Below are 12,441 nucleotides of genomic sequence, written 5' to 3'. Positions count from 1 at the left end.
ACCTTGTACACCGTGTGGCATGGACTACAAGACCAGCTTCTCACAGTTGTCCCTCGTCAAACTCTACATTTGATAAATCTTCATCTGATAGAAGCATCTGAGGAGCTTGTCTGAGCCTGAGTGTTTCTGCTTTCTTTCCAGGGTAAAGATGGCCCTCCAGGTCCACAGGGCCCACCAGGGTTGCCTGGAATTCCAGTGAGTACAATTCAGCTCCTTCTCATTCAATTCATTAATTGTTTATAAATGCATAGGCATGTAAAACAAATAGGTGACATTTTTCAAGTGCTTTGAAAGCTATGCGTGATCTGTAATGGTATCTGTCATGTTGATGCTATATCCTTGGCCCAGGACAGTGTAAATGCTGCATTTGACCATTTTAAAGCTAAGTGTTAATTACCAACATGAAACAGGGATGTTCCTTATCTGCCTTCTCATTGGAAGCGATACTCTTATGCAGAGCACAGAAATCAACTAATAGCTTCAGTGTAAAGGCACAAAAATTCATAGGCTGGAATGTTTATCCGAATCCACAGCTGAAATAGTACCTTTGCACTGACTCAGGATCAAGTGTATCTTGGGCATAGACTCTTCTCTTCTGGAAAGTGTATTAGTACAACATTTTGGAGTGGTTTTGGCCTTCATAGGGATAGGGCGAGAGCTATTTCTAGTGTGAAGTAGTCTAGCTGAATGAAGATAATGGCATGATAATGATTTATAGCAGCTGTTTTTAGAGTGCTGGTTTAAGACTGTTGGAGTGCTTGCCTTGCTGAAAAGGAGGAAACCCTTTAGACTTGCTGTATTGCAAAGGGAAACAGTTTATGTTGTCAGTGGTGTGGCAAGGAGAGGTTCATGGCTGAGCAATAGAAATAGGGTAGTTTTTGAAGGGTTGGGCAAACTGAAGTGTACCTTGCTGAAGCAGAGCTGTCACTGTGAAACTCACACTGATGAAAACCACACCAATCTTTCCTATCGACACCTTCCTTATACCCTGTTTTGCATTTCATTTACAGGGCATTGCTGGGAATGATGGCAAAGATGGCAAGCCAGGATCTCTTGGGGAACCGGTAATGTAATTTAAAACGGTTTTGCTCAGGCAGTCAGAGCCTGCATCCAGTTATTGCTTTTGGAGCTGCCTATCTATGGACTCCTTGAGGGGGGGCAGGAAGCTTGTTTGCATGTCTTTTTTTTTTTTTTTTTTTTTTTAACACCAGAAGGACTATATTTTCTTGAGCAGTGTATAAGACTCACATACTAGCAATCTTGAAAAGAAACTGCATTCCTTCACTTTTACAGCTGCCATCAATACACTAAAACTTAGTGATTTAACTTTTACAGCTACAGTAAATATTTCAGAGAAAGAAGGTTGTCTTGTAACATTAAACCTAGTGATCCATTTTTTAGGTAGAAGATTATAGGGCATAAAAAGTTTAAAGGAGGTGTCTTAAAAGAAGCCTTTTCTGGATTGCTTTGTGGCAGTTCAGTTGTCCAGGATTAGAGGTTTTCTATTTGATTTTCTCTACTTAGTCTGTATTTGCATTCATTGAGGGAAAAAAGCTGAGCCATGAAGTTGTCAGCCAAAAGGAAATGTTAATAAATTGGGCAGTGAATCTTATTCCTTGCTACTGTGTTTGTTATATGAAGGATATGCTTCTGGTATCTGACATCGCCAGCTTCCTTCTGACTGGAGAAATGGGACTTTGTGGTTCTGTGAAGAGCCAAGTCCCCAGTCATTCGGTCAACTGGTGTGTGGAGCAGCACTTGTCACAGTTGTGTGCTTGCACCAAAACAGCTGGTTTCTAAGTGCAGATGCTGATTTTGTATGTGCTTACTAGGTATTGGTGCAGTTCTGTGCATTACCCCTTCAACATTAAAACACTGTAAAAGTGCACCAGTCCAAAGGTTTAAGCTGCCTTTGAACCTCAAAGGTTTCATTCATGACAGTGTGGGTAAGGGTATGTATTGAAATGTCTATCACTACTGTCCTTGCACGCTCAGACTCCAATGTCGCTGGAGAAACCCTGGGGAATCGCAGTTCTCAGTGTTGTTACATCTAAGGGAGAAGAGTAGGAGGTTTTCAACAGCAGAGATGAACCTGGAACTCTCACTGACCTGAATGTAATTGTTTCCCATAGGGAAAACCTGGAGAACCAGGGCTTCCAGGCCAGGAGGGTGCCAGAGGCTTACCGGTAGGTGCTGCTCAGGAGGGTTCAATCCATTCACACTTCTGTACTGTAGCCAGGAAGCTTTTGTTGGGCAGATGAAGGCCTTTACTGATGCAAACATATAACCAAAGAGCTGGCCTGACAGAATAGTCATGGCCTTGTGACAAAATAAATAAATAAACACAAAAATCAAACAGAGGCATTTCCAAATCCTTCACACTTGGAGAAGAGTAGGTCCCTTACCTAGAAGTTAAAGCACATAACTTGGGACATCCCTTCTACCAAAAGGCATAGTCACAGCTGTAGCCCTTGTGCTCTGTGTCCTCTGAAAGGATGGGGACAATTAAATTTAGGGTTAAATAATCTATTGGCTGGTCACACCAGGAATACACATACTACAGTCTTGGTCTTGCAGCCTAGGCAGCTATGGAAAGCTCTTCCTGTGACATGGCCCTTTCTAATCACTCCTTGGGACACGGCAGCTGACCAGTTCTCGGTAATCAGAAAGTTTATTAAGTGCACATTCAAGCTAGAATTTTCGTAGTGTTTCATGCACCAGAGTAATGGGTGTTTGTTGCTTTCTTTCTCTGTTGTAGGGTTTCAAAGGACAGAGAGGAGATACAGGTCCCCCAGGTCCCCGAGTAAGTAAAACGTAACACATGCATGGTGATCCTGTGGAGAAAGATTGTGTGAATTGATGTTGACCCTTCTGAGGCAATAGGTAAAAACTATGACAGGTCTGTGTTCAAGATGGCTGCTTTCAGCCACAATCCCATGGGCTATGCCTATGGCATAAAATCGCAGCAGCTGTCTTCATTCCCTTGGCTGGAGTTCTGCTTCCAGGTGAGGTGAAGCAGCTGGTAGAGCTGAGTCCTCTGACGCTCCCTTTGAGATAGCCCTTTGTGAGAAAATTTCAAGCATGCCTCCATACCACATCCTTCTGGTACAAATGCTGACATACAAGGTGAGGAACTCTACTGCACTTGGACAAGTATCAGCTCTCCTCCAAAAATGCCTAAGAAGTGCAAAATAAGTTAATGAACAAAACTTAAAGAAATGAGAATAGAAATGTCTCTGGCCCTTTGACTTAGTTGCCTGTGGATCATAAATCCCAAAACTCAAATCCTGCCTGAAAAGTTCGTCTCTCTGTTCTGAGCAATTCAGCACAAAAAGCTCCTTGGTGTAGAAGGTGGAATACAAAACTGAATGTCCTTCTGCCCAATTCTGACTTTTCACAAGGAAATAAAATGCTCTGCTTGCAGGACCTTAGCTGAAAATTCCAGTGCTGCAGTTCCTCATCTCTTCCTCAATTACGACAGTTTCTGTATCATTAGTGGATTGGTGATTTTCAGTGACTGCATTAGCATTAGCACATTTTCTGCTGGAAAGCAGTGCACTGCCTTGTGCGTCACTTACAGAAGATGCTTCTGAGTTATTTTTATAAGCTGCATGTCATGTATGATGTATGAAGCTCTTGTTGGCTTTAAAAAGTTTTCCCAGAGCTCAATCCAACATTGAAGAAACTCCATACCCTTTACAGTGGTGTTACTGGTCTGTCTTTGACCTTGAGCTGATCTCTCTTTCCTTTTTGCTGAATTGCAGGGGGAGCCAGGTGCGACAGGTCCTGCTGGGCGTGAGGGGCCACCAGGGAAGGATGTAAGTGTACCATTTTAAGCAGAAACTAATCTCCTGCTCCCTGACAAATGAAGAGTTTCATTCAAAGTGACCCTGACCTAAAACAGCTGCAGAAACTGCAGTAAAGGGTGAATCACTGCAGCAGTGCACAGGGAATGATTTGTGCAAAGATCATTAGGGTAGCAAAGAATTTGAGGGCCCTTGTCACTGCTCAGCTGCTGACACTTAAAAGTCAACTTTATCTTTGGAAAAGCAGAGAAAGGTGCATTGTTTGAATCCCACACTGTACTGCGTAGCCGTGGACCTGCTTTCTGCCCCCTCTGAGCAGTACTTCGTTCTGCGGGTCCCACTGGGGCAGGTTCTGTCACGCTTCCTCCGTACCTCACTGTGTGCGTAGCTCCACTGAAATCTATGAAATACCTGTGGAACAAGATGCTGCTGTTCAGAGGAAGGAGAAGTGGTACAAACAGATCCTCTGACATTATTAGTGTCAAATGCAGTCACATAGCAAAGTCTTGGGAGAGTGCAGCTGACGTGGGATCCTGCAGCAGCTGCTTGGCAATTGCCATTGCCACGGGACTTGGGGAAGTGGTTTCTCATTTGCACCCCCTTGTATCACTGGAAAACTGTTGTGCTGTAAATGGTACCCTACAAAGTAAAATGGAAGATAGACCTAATGGAACCCCTCAGAGAAGATGAGGGGTCTTAAGCCTCCCTCAAGAGAGAACGATGTTGTGAATTCTTGAGAAATACTAGAGAATCTCTGTCCCTGAGAAATCCAGCTTTAAGATAGCCTGATAATAATTGTTTCTGTCTGTACTCAGACTGCATTTAATGATAGATGTTTAAAATTCAAAAGCTAGTCTTCCTCATACATTATGAAAGGGGGTAGTGAGCCTTCTTTGATGCTGTTTCCCCCTAATATGTGAACAGTGTAATTTATTAGGGACCTTTTTAAATGCTTGTTTGCTTGCCTCTATGTCAGATCTTTCTCACTCACCAGAATACTTTTCTTCATTTCAGGGTGATACTGGTCCCATGGGACCACAGGGCCCTCGAGGACTTAGAGGGCAGCCGGTGAGTTTTCTTTCCTGACAAGCCATTTCTGGAGGTACATTGTGTACAGTGGGAATGTCCTGCAGTCCAGAACTCTGTTTTGGAAGAAGAGTCTTAAACAAGATTCAGGTGATATTTAATTAAAACACTTTGCCTACTTTGAGAAGGACAAATCAGAATTATATTGCTAGAAACTAAGACTTACAATAGTGCAATGGAGTGATGATTGCTGACTCCATGGGAAGAATAGTTTAATGGATTCTGCCAGGACTGCAGTGTCAGAAGGGCTCATATTCCAGTCCTGCCTCTGGCATCTCACTCACTTCTCACATGGCCTCAGTTTTCAAAGGTAGACACTAATTGAGCGTGCCCAGTTTGGGATATGTGGAATCCAGTTGTGACACTATTAATTTTTGTCAGGCCCTCTGTAAATTATTCTGCAAAAAAGCTCATAATTTTAGGAAAAGGTTTGTTTAATTGAACACCTGTAGAGTTTTATTACAACTTCAAGTAGAGAAATGGCAATTTAGTTGACATTTCGGAAAGTGTCATTTAGGATGACTGAGAAATTACTTTTATTAATTTCATGGGTTTTTCAACTCTCTCTTAAAAATCAACCCTTTCAAATTTGAATGCAGGTCTCTGTTGCTGAACCTAGACACATCTTTAATACATTGCAGAGTGATTTCTTTTCCTTCTCGGAAGACCTGCTAGTGAAACAGATTCTACAACATGTTCCGTGATCAGGGCAAAACGCTGATTCAGCAATGCCAGGAGCTGGAGCGGCAGGTCCCTCTGAGCTGGGAGGGTAGGGGTATAAGTTAGACTGCAGGAGCATATGGAGACCTCCTGTGTCTATCTTGTAATTTGTCTCATTATTCCTGTACTGCTGGCATCACTCATTCACGTGTCATGCCCCTGCACAACACCAGCAATGAATAAAAATATTTGAAGAGATAGAAATTATCATAACTCCAGGCCATATTCTTATTTGGAGAAGAGATACGTGGGGTTTTGTATGTTGGAGGGCAAAGTATCTTTTTCTCTTGTTCTTCCTCTGCTTTGTTTCTTCTCTAATGAGGGACTGTGAGGCATGATTTTGAATATTGCCAGTAAAAGGATTGGTCTTTATGTTCAACTGCAATGCAGGGAAAAACATCTCTGCATGGTGAGTTGGGAGGAGAGAGGAGCAGGGTGTAGAATTTCATCTCGCCAAGCTTTAGTCAGTGTAGATGCTCAGCTACTTTGATAAGGAATGGTGAGAAACGGGTCCTTTTAAAGGATGATTTAGCTCACTCGGAGTTGTCTGGTGTCAGGTAACTGTCAAATGCCTCAAGGTTTTAGAACAAGTGTTTCTCTCCGTTCTCCAAAAAGGGGAACCCTGAGATGATTGAAAAATAGATGCCTGGCCTCTGGGCCCTAATTCTCAAGATAGCCCCAAGAAGAGGAGGGTAGGCAGTAATTTGCAGGATGTGCCTCTGTCACTGGAGAGAGGAAGTTTTCTAACATAGGAAGGTGTTGGGGGATGTGGAGATACCTCTCAGCACTTTAACATTGATCAGTGAGTTGCCAAGAGGTGCTTCAGACACGGTGCAAAGGAGCTTCTCTGAACAGTGGTGCCTTGGAGCAGCCACAGTAGGTGGTTCCATCCATCCAGGAGGATGCAGCATATAAGGGTGAAAAGAAGGAGGAGGAGAAAGAGTGCTGCTTTGGTCCTCTTCAGACTAGAGAATTTGGGTCCACCTCTCTCTGTTTCTGTCCTAAGATGGGGTCAGCCGTGCAACCAGGGATACAGAAGTTGTGGGGACAATTGGAAATAAAAGATTCTTACTCTGCAGTCTGCCAAGAAAGGAGGTTGGACAATGCTAAAGAAATCCCTGTTGGTGTAGCAGTAGATGGATATTTTTAATTGTAGTATATGTTACTTCACTAATCTTTTTCCTTTTGACACAGGGCAAGAATGGATTGCCTGGACCTGCGGGAGAACCTGGCCCAGCAGGTAACCCAGTAAGTACCACGAAGGGAAACTCATGCAGCAAGCAGTTCTGTCAAGGAGAGGTGACTGATGAAGTCTAGATGGAGTGGATTATGTGTAGCTGCTTGCCATCCCTGAAGTTGCCATGTCTGAAGATCAGGGATCTGAAAATCACTGGCTGGCCATGACATTGAAGGGAATTTGGCTACGTTCCTGGAATTGAGCTGCTAGCTGGGTCATCATTTTTTTCCCAGCAAAAGTTAAGTGTTTTCCGAAAAGGGAAATAATTGATTACTCGGTATGGAAACAAAATTGGCATGCCTCATCTTCACCAGCAGATTTAATTTTGCCAAGCGGAGACTGTGCATCCAGCAGAGAGTTGTCACAAGGAAGGAGAGGGCCTCGGGGAGCTGGCAGACTGCCACTGAAGAATAGCAGGAGCAGAAAAATCCTCCCCAGGCACTTGGGGAAAGAGCAGACAGTGGGCAGTGAACCAAGATCACGAAGCAGAATGAAATCCCCCTGGGGCCATCCTATGTGGAAGAACAGCATGGTTATAAGAGCTGTAAGGAGGACAGTGAGGAGTTGTTGGTGTTGTTTTTTTCTTTTCTCTGTTCAGGAAATTGTTCAGGATTTAGCAAATCCATACAAATGTACCTTTGTGTCCAGCAGCATCTTTTGCAATGCAGGGCTCTTCCCTCTCTTAGTCTGCCTAGACATTACAGCTTGCTGAGCTGTACAATTCAGATAGAAACAAAGGCATAGCTGGAGAATCTGAAAAATTGCAGCAGGACTTCACTCTTTGTGGCCCTTGCAATGCCACAAAGCAACCTCAGCCTCACCACAGACTTGTGCCCTAAGCATGAATTGCTTTGCTGCGGGGATGTCTCCTCCTAAGCGGTCTCAGTGAAGCAAGCAACACCTTTCTGCATGGGGAGCTGATAACTCAGAGGTTATAAGTGAAGTAGGAGGGATGCAGTCTCGCAGCCTTGTTGCAGCCAAGAATTAGTACTGCTGCTTTTTTCTCCTTGATGTAACTTCTTACCTTCCTGGGACCACTGCCGTTGCTTCTTATGCCGTGGATCCCTGCTGTTGCCTTTCCAACCTTCACTTCTTATCACACCCATCCCTGTTCCCAATTCCTGTTACTGCGTTTTGGCTTTCTGGGTCTTCGTCAGGCCACTGTGGCTTTGGATTGCCCTGTGAGTGCCAAATGGGGGTTATTTTTTAATCATCTTTGTGTTATCACATTACATAGATAGTCAGCTAGTGACCAGGGACTCACCAGGCAGCTTCCTGCACAAACACAACTACAGCAGCCTCTGCTCCAGAGGATTTACAGTCCAAAAATAACATAAGAGATTGGAAAAGGATAAAGGATCAGAAATAGGAAACAATGAGAGAGTGTTGGTCAGCAGAACAGACAGTCATCTCATCAGTATACTTCTCTGTCATTAAAATGAATCCTCTCCCTTTCATAGGGGTTATTAGGGGACGTATTTCCTTGTGCTATACATGAATCCATTTATTTCCAGCCGTCTCTGGAAATGCACTAATTTCCTTTACCATGTGGTTTGACAAGCCAAAATATTGTATTTCTGTTTTGAAAAAAAAAATGGAGAAACGAAAAAGGTTATAATGGCAATGAGGGTTTCTTTTCCACCTTCACCACAGCTGACTTATAGCCACAAGGTAAAACCTGACAGCAGCCTTCTCCTTTTGCATCTGGTGTTTGACAGTGCCCATCCCAATTCACAGCGCTCATAGTAAGCCTGCACACAGTAACCCGGCTCGGCCCCTGAAATCTCCAGGGCTGACTGCGTACTCGAAAGCCATGCGCTTTGTGCCTGTCAGGCTCATTGGTGCTCACTTTACACAAGATGGGCTCAATGAAGACAAGTTTTTACTCTAAGAAGAAAAAGGGATATGTTCTGAACTAGGAGGTGGGGACCAAGTTGTGAAAGAAAAGTTTAAAATAAGAGTAAAAAAAAAATTATCAGAAGTGTAGGTGAAATGGCTCTGCATTATGAACTGCCATTTAAGCAGCACTGATCTGTAAGAAAAAGAGATAATTTGGCAGAACATCACAACAGATAAGTAAAAGGCAGACATTTTTTAAATTGAACCTGGAAATAAAGGCAAAAGAACAGCACAGTAGCTGTCAGTTGTATTCTCAGATTTGAGCAGAATGAACATCTGCCTCATTTCCCTGTCATTGCCCGTCACAGCAGTTCCACTCCACGACACCACCTTATAAACCATGCGGCGCCAGAAGAGCCACTGAACATACCTCTTGTCACTTCCATCATTGTCACTCCCTTTTCATCTTTTCACAGGGACCCCACATAGCTTATTAATAATGCAATAATGGTGTTTGCAATCTGCTTTTCTAAATGACTTTGTTTTTTCCTTTCCTTGTCAGTTTGGGGAGTCCTGTTTCTACAGTGAAATTTCCCAGATCCATTGTATCTGTAAACACATGCTCTGGAAAAAAAAAGATGTTGGGGAAAGGGCTGCTAGTGTCTGTCTCATTTCTGTCCTAAGGGTCCTAAAGGAAATAAAGGAGAAAACGGCAGCCCGGGACTCCCTGGCTTCATAGGACCCCGAGGACCACCTGTAAGTATGTCTGGGGATGGATTAGACCCACTAATTACCTGCTTTTAAATGTTGGACTGATGGAGATGGGACACGGTCATCTTTAACAGGGTAAAAAAAAAAAACATAAGCAGGAGATCTGATAGATCTAGAAGCCATACCCTTTACTTCCAAAGGAAACTGGACAGTAAAAAGAAATTTTTTTTTTCTGATGGACAAACATCCATAATCTCATTTACTTGTCAGTCAGCCCCGATAATGTATGCATTAATCAGGCTGGTTCAATAGTCTTGATGTGGATATGGGGTATTTAATTTTCTCAGACTGTATCTCTGCATGAACCCCAGAAGGGCTAAATAGGGAAAATTTAAGTGCCAATAATAAGATGGGTATTTCTGATATTTCCTGTTCCAAGGAAAATTCCTTTGTCAGCAGCAACAGAGGTACATTGCAATTAAAGCATTCATATATCTCCCAAAGTGATCTAAAATAATACCTGTACGAATGAAAATATCACAGCCTCTAAATCCAATATCTTTAGCCCTTCCAAGGTGAGAGAAATAAGTTGCATTCCACTAGAAGGATGGAAAAGGTGAATGTTAGGTAAATATTTTTGTTTCTAGCTCTGTTGTGACTTAAAATGAGATTTAAAAGGTTTTCATATGAATCTAGCAGAGCTGAATTTTCCACATGGTGATTCTTTGTTTCTTTTTTTTTCTTTTTGTGATTGGAAAGGGAGTTTTGCAATAAAAAGAGAAATAAATATTTCTCTGGAAAATTAATTTAAAGCAGCAAACGTAGTGGCCATTTAAAACTGAAGTGGCCCTCAGGAATACTTGAGTGAGTCCGATGGTGCCTAATTTGTAGCTGATGTGATCACAAATCCGTGATTAGTTACATTGCTCATGTGTACATGGATGTATGCTAGCACTGTTGGAGTTGCTGTATGTGTTTCCAGGTTCTGGGAAAAATGCCACCTGCATGCGTACATTGTAGGTATGATCATGTATGTGGATCGCAAATGGACTACAAAGATGAATCTTTCCATTCATAGCATGAGAAAGTGGGTGGAATGTTAGCAATAACTAGTTTAATGTTTGCTTTGCTTTATCATTGCACTTCAGGACTACGGTGACTTTTTTTTCACCAAAATGCTAAACCGCAAAGATTGTATTGCCTGATTACCACATTATAAATGCAAAGTACAGGGAAAAAGAAGAGATCCCAGTAGGGTGCTTGTTGAAATTGAGGTTATTTGATACTGGTATTGAACTAGATAGCCTTTAAAGGTCCCTTCCAACCCAAAGCAGTCTATGAATCTACGATTCTGTGATTCTGCGATATAGTTCTGAAACACGGGCAAGCTTTCAGGTTCAAACTTGATTTATCGCTGGCTCTGTATTCATTTTCTCAGCTGATGTAATAAAAAATGGTATCTCTACTTACAAAATATAGCCACTGTTATGGCTATAACACTGACACTGCTTAAGCTAAACTAGCCCCAGTAAAGTGTATGAAGTTTTGTGAAACATCTGTAAGAAAAATGAATAAAATGTATTGAAAGCAGGAACACACATTCAAGGAAACATCTGTCCTGATCTCAGCTGGTTCAGTAGAAATGACTTCCTTTTATTTACAAACATTTACATGGTAAGCAACTTTACTAAAAAAGGCTTTCTAAATAGCAGGGTGTGTCTTTCCAGGAATGACCTATAGCAGTAGGATAGGGATAAATCATCCAAACGCACTGCTGTGTAGCAGAAAACTTGGGCTCTAAACAGAAAGGAAGAATTGTGGTTACCAGGTAGGGTCTTTCTTCCAACCCCTTGCAGTGCAGTGCTAAATTCTCTCTCTGTGTCTCTCAGGGAGAACCAGGAGAGAAAGGTCCTCCCGGAAAAGAGGTAAGTTAAATTCCTAATTTTTTCAAAGTAGGGCTGGTGTCTTGGGGAAAAAAACCAAACAAACAACCAAACAAACATAAAGGATGCTACCTCGGTTGCAACAAATGGAATTTTTTTTTTCTGGAATTGTTGATATTTGAGAGCAAACATGGAGCTCTCGGGAATCTCTGGGACTGATAGGGAAATACATTTTCCTCAGGTCACAAGAATAATTGTGAAGGCATGTGCTTTATTATTTATTGTTATTATGGATAGCTGTTTCATGCTGATCCTTATTTTCTTGCAGGGTGCACCAGGGAAACCAGGTGAAATTGGCTCCAGAGGAGACAGGGTAGGTTGGAGAATTTTATTAGTTATTTCATTACACTGAAATAAAGAGGGCTATTTTGATTTAAGGGCTGGGGAAAGAGGTCATTCAAGAGTGAAGCTTGGCCTGCAGAGGTCTGCAGTGATTCCCACCTTCCCAGCCCTCTCTTTAATCATTCTCTGTCAGTAATAATTTGTGGATCATTTGTAATGCACCAGATGTTGTATTCAGTAACTTTGCCAGCTCAGCTGTTTGGTTTTTTCGCTGTGCTTGGAAATCAAAAGTTTGCCTCTTATTTTGTGGTGGTAATGTCGGTTTTTGTCACTTAGGGAGATCCTGGCATCAAAGGCGAAAAAGGCCCTCAAGGAGAAAAGGGCCCTCCAGGTGATCCTGGGATACCTGGTCATAAAGGCCATCCAGGACTGATGGGTCCCCATGGACCCCCAGGAGACACTGGGCAAGTGGGACCTCCCGGTCCCCCAGGACAGCCAGGATTTCCAGGACCAAGGGTAAGACTGCCAGAGAAGGGCTTTTTACAGTAATTTTACTGATACAGTGTGTGGTCAGAAAAGTACCTAAGATTACAGTATGGCTGATAGAAACTGGAACAAGTGTGTGTTACACCAGGGAGGCAGCGTTTTTCTCTCTTGATACACGAACCGGAGAGCTTCAGCGCATCTCAGGGATGTGTTAGGGGGGATTGCATTGAGCTTTAAGAGAGATGAGTAATCCAGTCCCTGACACCTTATACCCCTAAAAGCCCCCATCAGCTAATGTGACTATGGCCATGGGTCTGGAGTCTGGAAAAGC

The 12,441-nt window shown here is 42.7% G+C and overlaps 1 protein-coding gene across 1 annotated transcript in view; it reads left to right on the top strand.

Annotated features, from left to right (window-relative positions):
- The window catches only part of COL22A1 (collagen type XXII alpha 1 chain), a 201,505-nt gene that overhangs the window by 182,006 nt on the left and 7,058 nt on the right, over window positions 1-12,441 (top strand). The window contains exons 50-60 of the mRNA XM_086742654.1: window positions 142-195; window positions 1,011-1,064; window positions 2,133-2,186; window positions 2,759-2,803; window positions 3,765-3,818; window positions 4,821-4,874; window positions 6,807-6,860; window positions 9,373-9,444; window positions 11,289-11,324; window positions 11,611-11,655; window positions 11,961-12,140. Coding sequence (XP_086598780.1) covers window positions 142-195; window positions 1,011-1,064; window positions 2,133-2,186; window positions 2,759-2,803; window positions 3,765-3,818; window positions 4,821-4,874; window positions 6,807-6,860; window positions 9,373-9,444; window positions 11,289-11,324; window positions 11,611-11,655; window positions 11,961-12,140 — 702 coding nt within the window. The remainder of the gene's footprint in view (window positions 1-141; window positions 196-1,010; window positions 1,065-2,132; window positions 2,187-2,758; window positions 2,804-3,764; window positions 3,819-4,820; window positions 4,875-6,806; window positions 6,861-9,372; window positions 9,445-11,288; window positions 11,325-11,610; window positions 11,656-11,960; window positions 12,141-12,441) is intronic.

The sequence above is a fragment of the Chlamydotis macqueenii genome, chromosome 2 (genome assembly GCF_036417535.1).
Source record: "Chlamydotis macqueenii isolate bChlMac1 chromosome 2, bChlMac1.mat, whole genome shotgun sequence".
In the NCBI taxonomy this organism is placed as follows: domain Eukaryota; kingdom Metazoa; phylum Chordata; class Aves; order Otidiformes; family Otididae; genus Chlamydotis; species Chlamydotis macqueenii.
This window is presented reverse-complemented; position numbering and strand designations above follow the sequence as displayed.